This window comes from Lepidochelys kempii, chromosome 2, assembly GCF_965140265.1.
Source record: "Lepidochelys kempii isolate rLepKem1 chromosome 2, rLepKem1.hap2, whole genome shotgun sequence".
In the NCBI taxonomy this organism is placed as follows: domain Eukaryota; kingdom Metazoa; phylum Chordata; order Testudines; family Cheloniidae; genus Lepidochelys; species Lepidochelys kempii.
In genome coordinates this window covers 270,411,284-270,431,495 of record NC_133257.1, presented here as the reverse complement: position 1 = coordinate 270,431,495, position 20,212 = coordinate 270,411,284, and the positions used below count along the sequence as shown (strand labels likewise).

The 20,212-nt window shown below is 61.1% G+C and overlaps 1 protein-coding gene across 6 annotated transcripts in view; it reads left to right on the top strand.

The window, feature by feature from the left end:
* The window catches only part of KCNH2 (potassium voltage-gated channel subfamily H member 2), a 106,997-nt gene that overhangs the window by 43,249 nt on the left and 43,536 nt on the right, over window positions 1-20,212 (top strand). For all 6 annotated transcript variants that reach the window (XM_073334956.1, XM_073334955.1, XM_073334954.1 and 3 more), the window contains 3 exons: window positions 442-606; window positions 2,156-2,590; window positions 8,181-8,395. In XM_073334956.1, coding sequence (XP_073191057.1) covers window positions 442-606; window positions 2,156-2,590; window positions 8,181-8,395 — 815 coding nt within the window. The remainder of the gene's footprint in view (window positions 1-441; window positions 607-2,155; window positions 2,591-8,180; window positions 8,396-20,212) is intronic.

Genomic DNA, 20,212 nt, shown 5'->3' with positions numbered 1-20,212 from the left:
CACGGCCCATTCAGCCTGCTCCCCCAGCCCCTCCCCCCCTCAGCCCCATCCAGCCTGCTCCCCCAGCCCCTCCCCTCCCACGGCCCCATCTAGCCCCTCCCCCCCACGGCCCATTCAGCCTGCTCCCCCAGCCCCTCCCCCCCTCAGCCCCGTCCAGCCTGCTCCCCCAGCCCCTCCCCACCCATGGCCCCGTCCAGCCTGCTCCCCCAGTCGTTCTCCCCCACGGGATCTCTGAGGTTCATGACACCGCCCCTCGCCCGGCTCTGTTGGCTGGTTTGGGGCTGGTGTCCGAGTGGCCAGGTCCATGGTGCTGGCAGGGTTCTCCTGCGGGAGGCTGCCTGGGGCGCCAGAGCCGGGGGGCAGGCAAGCGAAGGCTCTCAGGGGGGAGCCGGGCTGTGCCGCTGGCAGGGGCTGGGACTGACCCTCTCGGTGCCCCCGCAGGCAGCTGCTTCCTGTGCCTGGTGGACGTGGTGCCCGTGAAGAACGAGAATGGGGCTGTGATCATGTTCATCCTCAACTTCGAGCTGGTGCTGGAGAAGGAGCTGCTGGGCTCCCCGGCCAAGGACACCAACCACTGGGTGACCCCTACCAACTGGTTCCCTGCAGGTAGGCCCCATCAGCGCTCCGTGGACAGGGAGGGAGAGACTCCGTCTCCTCGTCCCCCCTGGGGGGGGACTGAGGCTACCACGCCAATGGGTGCGGTCCCACAGGGCACTGCCCGAGGCCTGGCACACTCCTGACACTCAGAGCTGGGCACGTGCAGCCTGTGGACCCAGCAGTTCACTGTCCCACAGAACGGGCCCCCCTTGCTGTGCCCCAAGCCGAGCCTGTCCTGGAGCTGGCTCCTCTCCAGCTCTTCACTCCAGCTCCAGCCAGGCCTTCAGTGGCTGGGAAGAGCAGAGCCCAGGGATGGGAGCTGCCCTGCTTGCAGTCTGAGCCCAGGGCTCTGGGGCAGGCTGGCTGTGGGGCTGTCCAACCCTCGCCTGCTCCCCACCTGGGCACAGGATTCTGGGGACGCCCTAGGGCTGGGCATGGCCATGGTGCTGTCTGACCCACGTGGGGCCTCTGTCCTGGACTCCCAGGCCCTGGGCTCTCTCGGCTCTGTACGGCCTCTGGGAGGAACCCGCGTCAGTGTGACAGCCCTTCTCGGGGTCCACTCTCCGGGGTCAGGCCCTCTGGCCCCGCCACCTCCTGGAACCGCACCTCTCTGAGCCTCCAGCAGCCTGGCTCTGCCGTGGGCCACTCAGAGAACCCACCCCCAGAGGGAGCAATGCCCCCGCCCCAATCTCCCCACCCCCGAGGGAGCAGTGCCCCCACCCAATCTCCCCACCCCCGAGGGAGTTATGCCCCCTAGCCCTGATCTCCCGCTCCAGAGGGAGCTATGTCCCCCTGCCACAATCTCCCCCCCCCAGGGAGTGATCCCTCCCCCCGTAATCTCCCCCCGAGAGGGAGCGATGCCCCCAGAGCTCCCCCTCCGAGGGACTGATGGCCCCCCTCAGAGGGAGCAATGCCCCCCCGATCTCCCCCCCAGGGAGCGATGCCCCCCCCGATCTCTCCACCCCAGAGGGAGCGATGTCCCCCACTATCTCCCCCCCACCCCCGCATCCCTAGCCGGCAGTGACTCTCGGCCAGCCTCACACCGGAGGTTTATGGAGCGTCTGGACCCAGCCCGGGCCGTTCTCAGGGCTCTCGGCCTGGCCAGTCTCACCACGTCCAGCTGGGTCTGTCCCCGTCCCCACGGGCCCATGCTGCTCCCTGTCCCAGCCCAGCCCCCTCCATCCAGCTGATCCTGTATCCCCTCCCCCGTTTGTCTTCAGTCCCAGGGCCCCTGGAGCCCCCTCTATCTTCTGTCCTTTGTCCTGTCCCCCTCCCCGGAACCAGCTGATCAGGTCACTCGGCCCCTCTCTTCTCAGCCTTTTGTCCTCCCACTGGCCAGAACCGGCTGCTCCCTGTCACCAGTTGCTGGGTCCCCCATCTCCAGGCCATTGTCCGGGGTCCTGGCTGCTCTTTGAGGTCACACCTGGTCCCCTGCAACAGCAAACCCCCCTCCGACCCCCTCTTTACCCACACAGCACACAGGGAAACTGAGGCACACATGGTATTTATGCAAAGTGCTAAGAACCGCTCCCACCCCGTCACCTCCTCTCCTCGACAGGGCGCAGCAAGTCCTTCAAGCTGAAGCTGCTGGCGCTCACGGCCAGCAAGCAGTCGCTGTCCCAGGGGGGCCCCGATGCCGTTATCGTGGACTTCTCCAAGCCCAGCAGTGAGTCAGGGGCCCCAGACGATGTCACCTCCTCCCTGGATAACAGCTGCCGGGACTCCCAGCTGGAGGAGCGCAAGGCCCTGGTGGAGCTGGAGGAAGGGAGGGGCCCGCTGGGCGAGGCAAGCCTGGAGCCCCCCGTCACCCACTCGTCACCCCGTGCCGACAGGGACCGCCTCCACCTGGACGCCTCCTTCTCCAACTGCAGCCTGTCGCGCAGCCGGTCCCGGGAGAGCTGCCACAGTGTGCGGCGTGCCTCCTCCGTCGACGACATCGAGGCCATGAAGGGCGAGGGTGACAGGCGGGGGCAAAACCGCCACGGCAGCACAGGTACTGGGACCGGCCCGCGCTGGGCAGGGCCAGGGCAACGCCACCCAGCACCGGTGGCAGTAGTTTCTTTCAGGTAGTTGAAAGCAGCTATCAGATCCCCCCTCATTCTTCTCTTCTGCCGACTAAACAATCCCAGTTCCCTCAGCCTCTCCTCATAACTCATGTGTTCCAGACCCCTAATCATCTGCGTTACCTAGGGAGGTGGTAGAATCTCCTTCCTTAGAAGTTTTTAAGGTCAGGCTTGACAAAGCCCTGGCTGGGATGATTTAGTTGGGGATTGGTCCTGCTTTGAGCAGGGGAATGGGACTAGATGACCTCCTGAGGTCCCTTCCAACCCGGATATTCTATGTTTCTATGATTCTATGATAATCATTTTTGTTGCCCTCCACTGGACTCTCTCCAATTTTTCCACATCCTTCTTGTAGTGTGGGCCCAAAACTGGACACAGTACTCCAAATGAGGCCTCACCAATGTTGAATAGAGGGGAATGATCACGTCCCTCGATCTGCTGGCAATCCCCCTACTTATACAGCCCAAAATGCCATTGGCCTTCTTGGCAACAAGGGCACACTGTTGACTCATATCCAGCTTCTCGTTCACTGTCACCCCTAGGTCCTTTTCCGCAGAACTGCTGCCAAGCCATTCGGTCCCTAGTCTGTAGCGGTGCATGGGATTCTTCCGTCCTAAGTGCAGGACTCTGCACTTGTCCTTGTTGAACCTCATCAGATTTCTTTTGGCCCAATCCTCTAATTTGTCTAGGGCCCTCTGTATCCTATCCCTACCCTCCAGCGTATCTATCTCTCTTCCCAGTTTAGTGTCATCTGCAAACTTGCTGAGGGTGCAATCCACACCATCCTCCAGATCATTTATGAAGATATTGAACAAAACCGGCCCCAGGACCAACCTCTGGGGCACTCCACTTGATACTGGCTGCCAACTAGATATGGAGCCATTGATCACTACCCGTTGAGCCCTGTGACGAAGTGGGAATGTTCTTAATGTTTTCTCTGAATACTCTGTGGGTGCCTCAGTGTCCCCTATGCAGTTCTTAAGTATCTAGGTTTCAGAGTAGCAGCCGTGTTAGTCTGTATTCGCAAAAAGAAGAGGAGGACTTGTGACACCTTAGAGACTAACCAATTTATTTGAGCATAAGCTTTCGTGAGCTACAGCTCACTTCATTGGATGCTACAGCTCACGAAAGCTTATGCTCAAATAAATTGGTTAGTCTCTAAGGTGCCACAAGTCCTCCTTTTCTTTTTAAGTATCTAGGTGGTGGGATAAGGGTGTGTGATTGTTGCAGAGCCTTAGAGGGCAGGTGTGTGCAGGGGTCTGGACACAGAGAATGGCCAACACCCTGTTTCCTGGCAACTGATGGCCTGGGCCCCTCCTCTGCAAGGTGCCAACTGAAGGGGTTGGAGAACAAAGAGATCAGGTGGCCTCCTGGCCCCGGAAAGAGACAGAGGTGAGAGGAGGGGCTGGAGAGTTTCAGTTTGGAGCTGGGTGGGGAAATGGAGGGAGTCTTAGATGCGGCTTTGGCCTCCCTGCCCCCCAAGACGGACCTGACTGACGGTCCTGTTCTCTGCATCTACAGGCTCTGTGTTAGACCATGTTCCTGTCGTCTAAAAAACCTTCTATTTTACTGGCTGGCTGAGAGTCACGTCTGACTGCGGAATTTGGGTGCAGGACCCTCTGGCCCCCCCAGGACCCTGCCTGGGCAGACTCGCTGTGGGCAGTGCATGGTGTGAGAAGGGGATGCTGAATGCTCCGAGGTCAGCCCCAGGAAGGTGGAAGCCGTGTGAGCTTCTTGCCCTGAAGACAGTCTGTTCCCAGAGCTGGCTCCCCCAGAGTCCTGACTGGCTTCGTATGGAGTAGTTCCAGAGCATCCCCCTGGTGGCTCCGTGACAAGCCTGACAATCTAGCCAACTTTCTATCCACCTTTAGTCCATTCATCCAGCCCATACTTCTTTAACTTGCTGGGAAGAATACTGTGGGAGACTGTGTCAAAAGCTTTGCTAAAGTCAAGGAATAACACGTCCACTGCTTTCCCTTCATCCACAGAACCAGTTATCTCGTCATAGAAGGCAATTAGATTAGTCAGGCATGACTTGCCCTTGGTGAATCCATGCTGACTGTTCCTGATCACTTTCCTCTCCTCTAAGTGCTTCACAATTGATTCTTTGAGACCTGCTCCATGATTTTTCCAGGGACTGAGGTGAGGCTGACTGGCCTGTAGTTCCCCAGATCCTCCTTCTTCCCTTTTTGAAAGATGGGCACTCCATTAGCCTTTTTCCAGTCGTTCGGGACTTCCCCCGATCGCCATGAGTTTTCAAAGATAATAGCCAACGGCTCTACAATCACATCCGCCAACTCCTTTAGCACTCTCGGATGCAACGCATCCGGCCCCATGGACTTGTGCACGTCCAGCTTTTCTAAGTAGTCCTGAACCACTTCTTTCTCCACAGAGGGCTGGTCACATCCTCCCCGTGCTGTGCTGCCCAGTGCAGTAGTCTGGGAACTGACCTTGTTCGTGAAGACAGAGGCAAAAAAAGCATTGAGTACATTAGCTTTTTCCACATCCTCTGTCACTAGGTTGCCTCCCTCATTCAGTAAGGGGCCCACACTTTCCTTGACTTTCTTCTTGTTGCCAACATACCTGAAGAAACCCTTCTTGTTACTCTTGACATCTCTTGTGAGCTGCAACTCTGTCATGGAGTCCCCGGTCGATGCTCTGGACCTGCTCCCTTTGAAGCCAGGCAGGACTCTGGGGAAGTATTGTTTCTTGACTTTAGCAAAGTTTTTGACACAGTCTCCCACAGTATTCTTATCAGCAAGTTAAGGAAGTATGGGCTGGATGAATGCACTATAAGGTGGGTAGAAAGCTGGCTAGATTGTCGGGCTCAACGGGTAGTGATCAATGGCTCCATGTCTAGTTGGCAGCCGGTATCAAGTGGAGTGCCCCAAGGGTCGGTCCTGGGGCCGGTTTTGTTCAATATCTTCATAAATGATCTGGAGGATGGTGTGGATTGCACTCTCAGCAAATTTGCGGATGATACTAAACTGGGAGGAGTGGTAGATACGCTGGAGGGGAGGGATAGGATACAGAAGGACCTAGACCAATTGGAGGATTGGGCCAAAAGATATCTGATGAGGTTCAATAAGGATAAGTGCAGGGTCCTGCACTTAGGACGGAAGAACCCAATGCACCGCTACAGACTAGGGACCGAATGGCTAGGTAGCAGTTCTGCGGAAAAGGACCTAGGGGTGACAGTGGACGAGAAGCTGGATATGAGTCAGCAGTGTGCCCTTGTTGCCAAGAAGGCCAATGGCATTTTGGGATGTATAAGTAGGGGCATAGCGAGCAGATCGAGGGACGTGATCGTTCCCCTCTATTCGACATTGGTGAGGCCTCATCTGGAGTACTGTGTCCAGTTTTGGGCCCCACACTTCAAGAAGGATGTGGATAAATGGGAGAGAGTCCAGCGAAGGGCAACAAAAATGATTAGGGGTCTGGAACACATGAGTTATGAGGAGAGGCTGAGGGAGCTGGGATTGTTTAGCCTGCAGAAGAGAAGAATGAGGGGGGATTTGATAGCTGCTTTCAACTACCTGAAAGGGGGTTCCAAAGAGGATGGCTCTAGACTGTTCTCAATGGTAGCAGATGACAGAACGAGGAGTAATGGTCTCAAGTTGCAGTGGGGGAGGTTTAGGTTGGATATTAGGAAAAACTTTTTCACTAAGAGGGTGGTGAAACACTTGGAATGCGTTACCTAGGGAGGTGGTAGAATCTCCTTCCTTAGAGGTTTTTAAGGTCAGGCTTGACAAAGCCCTGGCTGGGATGATTTAACTGGGAATTGGTCCTGCTTGGAGCAGGGGGTTGGACTAGATGACCTCCTGAGGTCCCTTCCAACCCTGATATTCTATGATTCTATGATTCTATGACTTATGAGGAGAGGCTGAGGGAACTGGGATTGTTTAGCTCCATGTCCCCAGCCAGCCCCAAACTGAAACTCCCTCCAGCCCATCCTCCTCTGGGCTTTGTCCCTTTCCGGGCGGGGAGGTCACCTGATTCCTTTGTTCTCCAACCCTTTAGCTCTCACCTGGCAGGGGGGAAGGGCCAGGCCATCAGCTGCCAGGAAACAGGGTGTCGGCCATTCTCTGTGTCCAGACCCCTGCACACACCTGCCCTCTAGAGCTCTGCAATGATCATACACCCTTACCCCACCCCCTAGGGACTTAAGAACTGCAGAGGGGAAACTGAGGCACCCACACAGTATTCAGAGGTAACATTAAGAACAGTCCCTTCTTCTTCACAAACTCCAGGTGTGATCTGACCTTCCTGATTTCCCTCCTGTACACCTGAGGAATATTTTTACACTCTTCTATCCGGAGGAGTATAGCAGGGACAGCAGTTACCTGTTCAGCCCCTGCCCCGTTATCGCGTTGGGGACCATGCTATTAACTGGCTGGGGACAGATGGACTCCCATGGGGAGGGGCCTCCCCGTCTCCCTCCGCCAGGACCCTGGCCCCCGGGGAGCAGGGCTATAGCCCCCAGACCCCAACGGGAAAAGCTTGACAGCTACTCAGCACATGTCCACTGGCACAGCTCCCCATCCAGAGCCCAGCCCAGCCCCCACAGCCTGCCTCTTGCCCCTCAGCTGCACATCCAGCCCTGGGGCTCCAGCACGGGGTCAGTCCTGCCAAGATCCAGCCCCGGGGCGCTGGTACGGGTCTGTCCTGCCCACACCCAGCCCCAAGGCACCAGTACGGGTCTGTCTTGCCCACACCCAGCCCTGGGGTGCCAGCACAGGGCCTGTTCTGCTCACACCGAGCCCCAGGGGAGTTGGCACAGGGTCAGTCCCGCCCACACCGAGCCCTGGGACACTGGCATGGGGTCAGTCCCGCCCACACCGAGCCCCAGGGGAGCTGGCATGGTGTCAGTCCCGCCCACACCGAGCCCTGGGACACTGGCACGGTGTCAGTCCCGCCCACACCGAGCCCTGGGACACTGGCACGGTGTCAGTCCTGCCCACACCGAGCCCCAGGGGAGCTGGCACGGGGTCAGTCCCGCCCACACCGAGCCCTGGGACACTGGCACGGTGTCAGTCCCGCCCACACCGAGCCCTGGGACACTGGCACGGTGTCAGTCCCGCCCACACCGAGCCCTGGGACACTGGCACGGGGTCAGTCCCGCCCACACCGAGCCCTGGGACACTGGCATGGGGTCAGTCCCGCCTACACCGAGCCCCAGGGGAGCTGGCACGGGGTCAGTCCCGCCCACACCAAGCCCCAGGGGAGCTGGCACGGGGTCAGTCCCGCCCACACCGAGCCCTGGGACACTGGCACGGGGTCAGTCCCGCCCACACCGAGCCCCAGGGGAGCTGGCACGGGGTCAGTCCCGCCCACACCGAGACCCAGGGGAGCTGGCACGGGGTAGTCCTGCCAAGACTGAGCGCTGGGACACTGGCATGGGGCCCGTCTATGCCAGTGTCTCCTTGTTTCTCAGGCCGTTCCCAGATCTGCTGCCTTGTGCAGAGGAGCTGGGCCCTGTGTGCCAGGCTGCCCCCGACCGTCGCGTCCTCTTGTCCTCAGGGGCCATGAACAACCTGCGCAGCAGCCTGCTGAACTCCACCTCCGACTCAGACCTGATGCGCTACCGCACCATCAGCAGGATCCCGCAGATCACACTCAACTTCGTGGACTTCAAGGCCGAGGCCTTCCTGACGTCGCCGTCCAGCGAGCGGGAGATCATCGCGCCCACCAAGCTGAAGGACCGGACGCACAACGTCACCGAGAAGGTCACCCAGGTGAGGCCCACTGGGGGTGCTTCCTGCCGGGAGCGGGGAGAGCGGTGAGGCCCACTGGGGCCCTGCCGGGGGCGGCTGTGATGGCAGGCTGAGTGGGGCTGAGTTCTGGGGCACACGGTGGGACAGGCTTACGCTAGCTGGGCTGGCCTCCACACAGCAGCCTTGCCGGGAGGCTGGGGGGCAGGGACTGCCAAGCCAGTGGGTGCTGGGGCAGTGCAGGAGGCTGCCCGGCGGGCTCCCAGTGGGGCATTTGCCTCGTGATATGCGGCTGCCCGAGGGCTGGCTCCCGTCTCTAGCTCGGGTGATGTGCTGCTGTGCTGTGCCTGCCCAGGGCTGGCATGGGCCCATAGCAGCGGCTGCTCTGCTGGAGGAACAGGGCAGCGAGGTGCCTGGCAGAGGACAGCCGGGGAGCCGAATGGCCTCCCTGGGGCCTGGCTGGGCAGGGTATGCCAGGGGACTGGGCTCAGACTCGGTTTGCCTGGTGCTCAGCAAGTTCCATGCACATCCCCTGCCTGCCCTGGGGCTGGGATCCAGGGTGTGATGCACAGGCCTGTGGGGTCACGAAGACCTCCCAGCGACCCCCCAGCTCAGCCGTTCCAGTTTGGGGCTGGGCACGGGGCTGTGGGTTGGGCGATGGCGACCTCCTCTGCCTTCCAGAATACAGAGCCCATGGGGTGTGAGAGGGGGCTGCTGAGTGCTCGACCTGGGGACAGGGGGCTGCGTCTGGTGGGGGGAGGGGTGCCTCGGTTTGGGAGGGGGAGGTGGCTGGGCCCTGGGGCAGAGCTGCAAGGGCAGGTGTGTGTGGCTGGGAGCCAGAGCAGTGTCTGCAGCCACCTCCTCAGGCCTTGGCTGAGCCAGGCCTGGGCAGCGACCCAAAGAGATGCAGATGCAGTGGACCGCGGGCCAGGGGCTGAGTCAATGCTGGCCGCAATGCCCCAAGACAGCACTAGGGGGCGCTGGGCCGCAGGGAGTGGGGCGGGGGCTCGGCAGGGGGCGGGGGCTGCAGGGAGCGGGATGGGGGCTCAGCAGGGGGTGCTGGGGAGTGGGGCGGGGGATCGGCAGGGGGCGCTGGGCTGCGGGGAGCGGTGCGGGGGCTCAGCTGGGGGCGCTGGGCTGCAGGAAGCGGGGCGGGGGCTCGGCAGGGGGCGGGGGCTGCAGGGAGCGGGATGGGGGCTCGGCAGGGGGCGCTGGGCTGCAGGGAGCGGGATGGGGGCTCGGCAGGGGGCGGGGGCTGCAGGAAGCGGGGCGGGGGCTCGGCAGGGGGCGGGGGCTGCAGGAAGCGGGGCAGGGGCTCGGCAGGGGGTGCTGGGGAGCGGGGCGGGGGCTCGGCAGGGGGCGGGGGCTGCAGGGAGCGGTGCAGGGGCTCGGCAGGGGGCGTTGGGCCACGGGGAGCGGGGTGGGGGCCCTGGGGGGGCGCTCTCAGGTGGCAGTCAGTGCTGGCCCCAGCGTGGTTCCCTGTGGACTGCGGGCAGACAGGGGCTCTGTGTGTGTCTCGTCCTCTGGGGGGCAAACCGTTGGCCTGGTTTTACCGTTAAAACCCTGGCGAAGGAAGGAAGCGTTGTGGGTGCGGCAGGCGCTGTGGGCCGAGGCCGCGTGGGGCGTCGGGGAGAAGCTATGACTGCACCTGCCGCCCATCGGGCTGGCACACGGCTCCTCAGGGAGGGAGCATGGACAGCGCGGGGGGGGAGCCCCCGGAGAGGGGCATGGAGGGGCCAGCATGCCCCAACATGCGTGTGCACACGCTGAGCGACACAGCAACAGACACGTGTGCTCCCACACGCCTGGCGTCACACGCAGCCACACACGTGTCTGCACATGCCCCCACATGAGGACCCCCCCAGAGCTAGCCCTGCTCCTGGGCACAGCCAGGGCCAGGTGCCTCTGGGGAAGGTGGCGAGCCCCTAGGCACCGGGGCGCTGCGGCAGGGCCCTGTATGCGCCCGTGGGGACCCCAGTGTTCCCAGCAGTGCCCTTGGGCAGTGGGCTCTCGCAGCCTGCCCTGGCGCTCCAGGGGAGGGCATGCTCCCCACAGGGCTATGCCGGGCAGGCCCCCCCCAGCACCCTCAACCCCTCCCCCCGCACCACATGGGCTCCTTCCCCTCCAGCTGCTAAGGAGCGAAGCAGCCCCAGGGCCTTGGCAGTGACATTAATCCCTGCGCTGCTGCTGGCGGCCCGGTAATCCCCTCCCCCTCTCGCTGGCGCTCACCGCCAGGCGCCAGCCATTGCACCGGGTAGGGCAAGAACAGTTATGGGCACCGTGGGGTGACTGGGCTTGTGTGGCTTGGCCATGCCCATCTCGGGACGCAGCACTGGGCTGCAGGAGGCACAGCATGGCCTGGTGTGGTTGCATTTCAGTGGTAGGGGCTCGCATGCTGCAGCCTGGGACGTGCTTCAGGCCAGCCAGGGGCCTGGCAGAGCTGGGCAGTCATCCAGAGACATGGCACAGGGAGCCTCACATACTGGGAGCAGCGGGCAGCGGCCAGGCCAGGCCTGGGGGAGCAGAAGGCGGCAGCCGGGAGCAAGGTCTAGGGCAGCAGTGGGCAGCACGTGGGGCAGGGTGGAGGTGGCCTGGGGAGATGGGTGCCGGGCAGGGTGGGTGGAGCCGGGTGCCGGGCAGGGTGGGTGGAGCCGGGTGCTGGGCAGGGCAGAGGGATCCAGATGCCAGGCAGGGAGCTGGGTGCCAGGCAGGGCGGGGGGAGCCGGGTGCCAGGCAGGGCAGAGGGAGCCGGGTGCCGGGCAGGGCAGAGGGAGCCAGATGGCAGGCAGGGTGGGGGGAGCCAGGCAGGGCAGAGGGAGCCGGGCGCCGGGCAGGGCCGAGGGAGCCAGATTCCAGGCAGGGTGGGGGGAGCCAGGCAGGGCAGAGGGAGCCGGGTGCCGGGCAGGGCAGAGGGAGCCAGATGGCAGGCAGGGTGGGGGGAGCCAGGCAGGGCAGAGGGAGCCGGGCGCCGGGCAGGGCCGAGGGAGCCAGATGCCAGGCAGGGTGGGGGGAGCCAGGCAGGGCAGAGGGAGCCGGGTGCCGGGTGCCGGGCAGGGCAGAGGGAGCCAGATGGCAGGCAGGGTGGGGGGAGCCAGGCAGGGCAGAGGGAGCTGGGTGCCGGGCAGGGCAGAGGGAGCCAGATGCCAGGCAGGGAGCTGGGTGCCAGGCAGGGCGGGGGGAGCCGGGTGTGGAGCACGGCAAAGCCCATGCGGAGCAGACGGTGCCGTGTGCAGGGCGGGGACGTTGTTGAGAGGACGCCGCGAGCGGCTTTGCAGCAGCTCTAACTCCCGGCACAGGGAGCAGGGCGGGCGGGCGGGTGGGGTGTGGGCACGGGGCTCCCAGACAGAGCCGTGAATCCAGCCCTCCGTCCGCCTCCCTCTGCCTGCAGCACTCGCTCAAGGTCACCGTGCTCTCGGACTAGCCACCGGGCCTGGCACACAGGGGAGGGTGCTGGCCTGGGCTGGACCCAGGGATGCCCGCTCTGCTACGGGGGGGCAGCAGTGGGTGGGCTGGGATCCCCTTGCGCCTACAGCTGGGCTCACTCCATGTGTGTCTAGCCACGGCCCCTCTGGTGGGCTAGGGCACGGAGTGACCACGGAGAGCTGCGTGGCACCGGCCTGGCTCCCGGCATGCCGCCGGGGTGTCCACCAGAGCCCACCAGCAGCTGGGGAGGGGCTGAGGCATGTGGGTGGGCACTGGGGATCCAGAGCATTCACCACCCCCTGGGACGGGGGGCTGGTTACACAGGGCTCCCCCCCAGTGCTGAGATCTGGCCCCTGGGGTGAGGCAGGGGGCTGGTTACACGGGAGCATGGGGATGGGAGAATGTCCCCAACCACAGGGTGCCCGTGGGGACCCACTCCAAACACTGGCCCTGCGGGGCGGGTGTGGTCTGCGGGGAGGCCCAAGGCCTGTGCCAGCATATGGGTGCCGCCGTGGGGGCAGTGATGGGTGACGGCGCCTGGCAGGGGGCTCTCTGGCCATTAGGGATGCGCGGCGTGTTCCTCGGCTGGGCTCTCCCGCCTGCCCCCGCACTCGCTGCCGGCTGCCAGGGACACTGTGAGCTGCCTGCTCCTGGCACCGGCGCAGGGTGAGTCAGCAGCGTCAGCAATGGTCAGGGCTGGGGCGGGGTCTTCTGGGCATCCCAGGGCACTCACCCCCTCCCCATGAGGGCTACAATGGAGGCAGGATGCCTGGGTTCCATCCCCAGCTCGGGTCGGGGGGTGGGAGTAGGGTCTAGTGGTTAGAGCAGGGGTTGGGGGGCTGGGAGTCAGGATGCCTGGGTTCCATCCCCAGCTTGGGGGGCGGGGAGTAGGGTCTGATGGTTAGAACAGGATTGGGGGCTGGGAGTCAGGATGCCTGGGTTCAGCTCTGGGAGGAGACCAGGGTGAATGATGGCACAGGAGGAGGTGGGGTGACTGGGAATCTGGACTCCTGGGTCCTCTTGGCAGCTCATTCTTTGCCTTGTTGGGTGACCTGGGGTGAGGCCCATCCCTTCTCAGTGCCTCAGTTTCCCATCAGCAGGAGAACTTGGGGTGGGGGCTCAGATGCTGTGACAGGCCTGGTGGGGAGGGGCAGCCAGCAGCCGGTGAGCCAGGGGGAAGGCAGGGGATGGGAAAGCGCAAGCCCCAATGCAGAGGGGGAGGGCGGGGGGGCAGGGCAGGCCCCTCCCCGTGGGTGGGCACAGGGGCGGGCAGGCCAGTGCTGTTCTTCCATCTGTCAGTGTGAGCAGAGAACCCAGCCGCGCTGCTTGGAGCTCCAGGCTGCCCCGGCTCAGGACCTGGCATGTGGTCGGGTGCTGGCAGCAGGATGGGACATGGAGGGGAATGGGGGTGTGAGCACACGATGTGGGGGGCCCAGATCTGAGAGCCCCCAGCACCTGCCATGTCCCAGGGCAGGAAGGACAGTGGCACGCAGCCCGAGGGCGACCACAAGCACGTCCGGGTGTGCCGCGCCGTCCGCATCTCCAGTCTGGTGGCACAGGAGGTAGGCAAGGTGGCATGAGGACGGGGCAGGGGCATGGGGACGGGGTAGGCAGGGACTGGGGAATGGGGGAGGGGCATGGTGAAGCTGGGGCAGGGGACAGGACAGGCAGGGACTGGGGCACAAGGACGGGGCAGGGGCTGGGGCACAGGGCAGGAGCCCGGGGACAGGACAGGCTGGGGCACGGGGTAGGGGCATGGGGACGGGGCAGGCAGGAGCTGGGGAATGGAGTAGAGGCATGGGGACGGGATGGCGGCTGGGGCGTAGGGAAGGGGCTGAGGGACAGGAGGGCAGGGCTGGGGGCTGGGGGCTTGGGCCAGTGGAGGGCCAGCACCCCGGCCCTGGGGACCAGCAGTGTGGGGCTAGCAGGGCTGGGCTGGTGGGCCCCATGAAGCTCCGGGGATGGAGCTGCCATGGCGACAGGGGTTCTCTGAGGGGGGACAAACATCCTCCCCTCCCCCACATCCTACCCCAGATGGCTTGATCTAGATTTACAGCAGGCTGGACTGAGTGGCATTGGCTTTAGCACATAGCAGACAGGAGCGTTTTATACCCCAGAGCGCCCCCCCACAGTGCCCTCCCAGCCCTGCTCCCCTCCCCCTGCAAAGCCCTGCACCCCCGACCGCTCCTCCCAATTGCCCCCCAAGCCCTGTACCCCTCCCCCTGCAGAGCCCTGCACCCCTGACCGCTCCTCCCAACTGCCCCCCCACACCCTGCTCCCCTCCCCCTGCAGAGCCTGGCACCCCCTGACTACCCCTCCACACTGCCCCCTCAAGCCCTGCTCCCCACCCCCTGCTGAACCCTGCACCCCCTGACTACCCCTCCACAATGCCCCCTCAAGCCCTGCTCCCCACCCCCTGCTGAACCCTGCACCCCCTGACTGCTCCTCCCAACTGCCCCCCAAGGCCTGCTCCCCTCCCCCTGCAGAGCCCAGCACCCCCTGATACCCCAAGCTCTGCACCCCTCCCCCTCCTGAGCCCGGTATCCCCTGACTGCCCATCCCTGCTGCCCCCCAAAGCCCTGCACCCCTCCCCCTGCAAAGCCCGGCAACCCCTGACTGCCTCTCCCCACTGCCCCCCCAAGTCCTGCTCCCCTCCCCCGGCAGAGCCCGGCACCCCCTGACCTCCCCTTCCCACTGCCCCCCGTAGGGGTGGGGTTGCCAGGGAGCAGGGTTTTGGTGTTAGAGGTGGCTGGACGTCACTGCGTCCTCCTGGTGCTGGGGATGGCGTGTGTCAAGGGAATGGCCTGGCCGTGACTTGGGGGGGTTGCTGGGTTCACATTTCAAAATCTGTGTCCCAGCAGGTGTTGTGTGGTCAGTGGTGTTCGGTACTGGTGTAACCATGGGTTACAGTGTCTCTGTGAGTGCTGGCTGCCCCGGCCGTTGGTGGTGGGCGTCTGTGTGCCCCTGGGTGCTGGGTGTCACTGGGGTGCTGGGTGTCTGTGCTTGGGGGTTCTGGCTGTCACAGCAGGTGTTGAGTATCTGTGCGCCCGCAGGTGCTGAGTGTCCCTGCGGGTGCTGAGTACCTGTGTGCCCGTGGGTCTGGGTCTCACTGCAGGTATTGGGTGTCTCTTTGCCCATGGGTGCTGGGTGTCACCATGGGTGTTGGGTATCTGTGTGCTCATGGGTGCTGGGTGTCTCTGTGGGTTTTGGGTATCTTTGTGCCCGTGAGTGCTGGGTGTCTCTGTGGGTGCTGCGTTATGTGACGGGGCAAGGTCAGATGGCTATCGGGAAAAGGTTGGAGACAGACATAGTAGTAGGGTGACCAGACAGCAAGTGTGAAAAATCAGGAAGGGAGTGGGGGCTAATAGGAGCCTATATAAGAAATATACCCCAAATTTGGGACTGTCCCTATAAAATCGGGACATCTGGTCACCCTATATATTAGCCCCAGGCTAAATAAATCCCTGTTACCAGGGTAAGCAAATGGCAGTTGCTTCAGGTCAATTAAGACACCTGGGTCCAACTAAGAGTCTTCCAGAAAGCAGTGAAGACAGCTAGGTTGATTGGGGCACCTGAAGCCAATCTGGGGTTGGCTGAAACTAGTAAAAAGCCTCCCAGTTAGTCAGGTGGGGGCGATGCTGGTTCTGGCAGGACCCAATGGAGAGTGCCAATTCAGGACAAACTGCTTAAAGCAGGGCAGTTACGGCCCAAGGCTGGGGTTTCTATGCTCACCAAGGCAAACCCAACCAGCCAGACAGAGAGGACTTTGGTCTCACCCCACTGGCTAATCACAAGTCACACAAGCGATTCCCTTAGACACCCTATTTTCCCAGTATCACCACCAGTGCCACTCGTTATGGGGACAGATGATTATGAAAACCAATCCCCCAGTAAAAGAAGAAAGGTTCTCTCGATCCCAAAGGACCAAGCCCCAGACCCCGGTCAATACACAAGTCAGATCTTACCCACAAATCACCCTGTCGCCAATCCTTTAGAATCTAAAATCTAAAGGTTTATTCATAAAAAGAAAAAGATAGAAATGAGAGCTAGAATGGGTTCAATGGAATCAATGACATACAGTCATGGCAAAGTTCTTGGTTCAGGCTTGTAGCAGTGATGGAATAAACGGCGGGTTCAAATCAAGTCTCTGGAGAACATCCCCAGCTGGGATGGGTCATTGAGTCCTTTGTTCAGAGCTTCCATTTGTAGCCAAGTCCCTCCAGAGGTCGGAAGCAGGATTGAAGACCAGATGGAGGAGCTGCAGCAGCTGTTTATAGTCTCTTGCCATGTGGTCTCTGCTTTCTTTGTCCCAAGGACAAGCTGCCCATCCCTTGGCCTGGAAACACCTCAGAGTTCTGTCCATAGGCAGGGCCCTGCACACCTGGCTGAGTCCCAAGGTGTGTCTGCCTTCTCTCAGTGGGTCACTTGTGTAGCTGATGGTTCTGAATGCATCCGATGAAATGAGCTGTAGCTCACGAAAGCTCATGCTCAAATAAATTGGTTAGTCTCTAAGGTGCCACAAGTCCTCCTTTTCTTTTTGCGAATACAGACTAACACGGCTGTTACTCTGAAACCTACCAAGGGTTGCTGCTATTAGGGTCCCTGAGCTAGAACCCGGAGTAGAGGGTGGGCCTGGGCTCCCCCTTTTCCTCCCCCCCGCCCCCCGATGAATCACAGAGACTGTGAAGCAACAGAGACTGTGCAAAGGAGGGTTGCTTCTTCCCACCTCCCTTGCTGGCTTATGATGAAAATGGCTCAGTAGGCTGTGACCTTCACCCCAGAGGAAGAAGGGTTACATGGAAGGTCACAGTGAGTCTCTGAGGCTGGCAGAATCCGCCTGGAAGCATGGGACCCACTGAGAGAAGGTCGGAACTTTTCCAGAACTGGTTTTAGAAGTGGGATCATCGTTCACAGTGTGATGGAAGAAAGAGATTAAAAAAAAAAGGGCGCACTGGTGTTTTGGGGTTTTGTTTTGTACCATGATGGAGGAGGTGGTGCGAACTCTGCTGCAAGCCACGGTGCCCAGCAGGAGGCCACCCGGGTTCAGGAAATGGCGCAACAGGGGTGTATGCAGCTACAGCAGGAAACCAACCAATTATTAATGGGCCAGGTGACCCAAGATTGTGCCCTCTTGAGGGAGGTGGTGGACCAGCTGAAGATCCTCACCACCCAGGCCTGGGGGTCTGATGGGACGTGAACCCTGAAGGCCACTGGTTGTCTGCCAAAGATGACATCAGGAGATGATGTAGAGGCATATCGCCTCTCATTTGAAAGGAGCAGGAGCAGGAGCAGCCTGCCCCAGGAGCAGTGGGCCAGCATTCTCGCCCCTTTTTTGTGTGGAGAGGCCCAGAAGGCCTACTTTGACTTGCCTGCCACGGATGCCACTGACTATACCCATCTGAAGGCAGAGATCCTAGGACGATCAGGGGTAACAGCAGCGGTAAGGGCCCAGAGGTTCCATGAGAGGAAATACCAGGAGAACAAACCCCCGAGGTCCCAGCTATTCGACCTCATACACCTCACGCGGAAGTGGTTACAGCCCAAGGTGTGCAGGCTGGAGGAGATTTTGGAGACCCTGGTCATGGACCATTACCTGTGGGGACTGCCACCAGATCTCCGCAAATGGGTAGGCAAGAACAAACCGTCCACCTACGACGAGATGATCATGCTGGTAGAAGGACGGATGACAGCCAGGGAACTGACCCGACTACCCAAGGAAGGCCCGTTTCGAAGCAAGCACCCGACCCCAACCCTGGAAGGTTGGGCGGCCAAACCCCTGGGGAATCCTAGGTGGAAGAAGGTGGGGGGGACGAAAACCAGTGGGGACCCCAGAAGGAAGGGATCGGCCTGAGTGGGGGGAACCCCGGGACTAAACCGCCTAACTCCTGTGATAGGGGAGTGAGTAGAAGCAAATCTAGATCTTATGAGTGTGCGGAGTGGGAACACATAGCAGCACAGTGTCCCAGCATCAAGGAGTCTATGCAATGTAATGGGGGATTGGGAGGTCCCATGCTCCCTTTTCCACCTTGCGGTCGTTGGGTGTCTGTGTGCCCATGGGTGCTGGGTGTCACTACATGTGTTGGGTATCTGTGTGCCTGCAGGTGGTGGGTGTCTCTGCGGATGGCGGGTATTTGTATGCCTGCATGTGTTGTGTGTCACTGTGGGTGGGGGGTATCTGTGCCCGTGGGTGCTGGCAGTCATTGTGGGTGTTGGGTATTTGGTCACGTAGGTGCTGGGTGTCACTGGGGGTGTTGGGTATCTGTGCCTGTGGGTGGTGGGTATCATTATGGGTGTTGGGTATCTGTGCCCATGGGTGGAGGCTCTCATTGTGGGTGTTGGGTATTTGGTCACATGGGTGCTGGGTGTCACTGTGGGTGGTGGGTATCTGTGCCCGTGGGTGCTGGGTGTCATTATGGGTGTTGGGTATCTGTGCCCATGGGTGGAGGCTCTCATTGTGGGTGTTGGGTATTTGGTCACATGGGTGCTGGGTGTCACTGTGGGTGGTGGGTATCATTATGGGTGTTGGGTATCTGTGCCCATGGGTGGAGGCTCTCATTGTGGGTGTTGGGTATTTGGTCACATGGGTGCTGGGTGTCACTGTGGGTGGTGGGTATCTGTGCCCGTGGGTGCTGGGTGTCATTGTGGGTGGTGGGTATTTGGTCACGTAGGTGCTGGGTGTCACTGTGGGTGGTGGGTATCTGTTCTCGTGGTTGTTGACTGTCACTTTGGGTGTTGGGTATCTGTGCCCATGGGTGCTTTCTCTCATTGTGGGTTTTGGGTATTTGATCACATGGGTGCTGGGTGTCACTGTGGGTGTTGGGTATCTGTGCCCATGGGTGCTGGCTCTAATTGTGGGTGTTGGGTATTTGGTCACATGGGTGCTGGGTGTCACTGAGGGTGGTGGGTATCTGTGGCCGTAGGTGCTGGGTGTCACTGCGGGTGTTGGGTATCTGTGCCTGTGGGTGCTGGCTCTCATTGTGGGTGTTGGGTATTTGGTCACATGGGTGCTGGGTATCACTGCGGGTGGTGGGTATCTGAGTTGAGGGGATTGGCTGCTGTGACGTGCCGGCAGTTGGTGTCACACAGGCTTTGGGTGATGTGGGAATTGGATGTTGGGTGCCGTATGACCTGGGTGTTTTCTCAGCAGATTGTTGTAACGTGGGCTTTTTGTATCCCTGCATTTGGGCTGTTCCTAAGCACCTAAGGAGTAGGGTCAGCACCCGTTTTGGGGTGTCTGTGTTGGATTTCTGGGTCTCACTGGGGTTTGGGCCATCATGGCTCTGCAGAGGCTGGGCTCCCATGGCACCATGGGCGCTGGGCATCTGGGTCACTGCGGGCATGAGCTATGTGGGTCGCAGTGGGTGTCAGGTATGTGGGTCACCGTGGGCATCAGCTGTGTGGGTCGCCGCGGGCGCTGGGCATCTGGGTCGCTGTGGGCAGCAGCTGTGTGGGTCGCTGCGGGCGATGGGTATGTTGATCGCCATGGGCGTCGAGTATGTGGGTCGCTGCGGGCGTCGGGTATCTGGGTCGTCGTGGCCATCAGCTACGTGGGCTGCCGTGGTCAGTAGGTATCTGGGTCGTCCTGAGCGTCAGGTATGTGGGTTGCTGTGGGCGTTGGGTATCTGGGTCTTCCTGAGCGTCAGGTATGTGGGTCACTGTGGGCGTTGGGTATCTGGGTCGTCCTGCGTGTCAGATTTGTGGGTCGCCACGGGTGTCCGGTATGTGGGTCGCCGCAGGCATCAGGTATGTGGGTCGCCGCGGGCACTGGTCTTGGGAAGTGTTGGGTACAGCAGAACCTCAGCGTTGCGAACACCTCGCGAACGGAGGTTGTTGGGAACTCTGAACACAATGTTGTGGTTCTTTCCAACGTTTCCAGCTGAATGGTGACTTCACGCAGCTTTGGAGCTTTACTGTGTAGACAGAAATGCTGCTTTTAACTGTGACAAAGCGGGACTGTTCTTAATGTTTCCTCTGAATAGTGTGGGGGTGCCTCAGTTCTTAAGTATCTAGGTCGTGGGGTAAGGGTGTATGATCATTGCAGAGCCCTAGAGGGCAGGGGTGTGCAGGGGTCTGGACACAGAGAATGGCCGACACCCTGTTTCCTGGCCACTGATGGCCTGGGCCCTTCTCCCCTGCAAGGTGAGAGCTAAAGAGTTGGAGAAAAAAGGAATCAGGTGACCTCCTGGCTCGGGGAAAGGGACAGAGCTCAGAGGAGGAGGGGCTGGAGGGAGTTTCAGTTTGGGGCTGGCTGGGACATGGAGTGAAAGGCAGACAGGGTTGTCTGGCTCCCTGCCCCCCAAAATGGACCCAGCTGAGGGGTCCTGTTCTCTGCATCTACAAGCTCTGTGTTAGACCATGTTCCTGTCATCTAATAAACCTTCTGTTTTACTGGCTGGCTGAGAGTCCCGTCTGACTGCG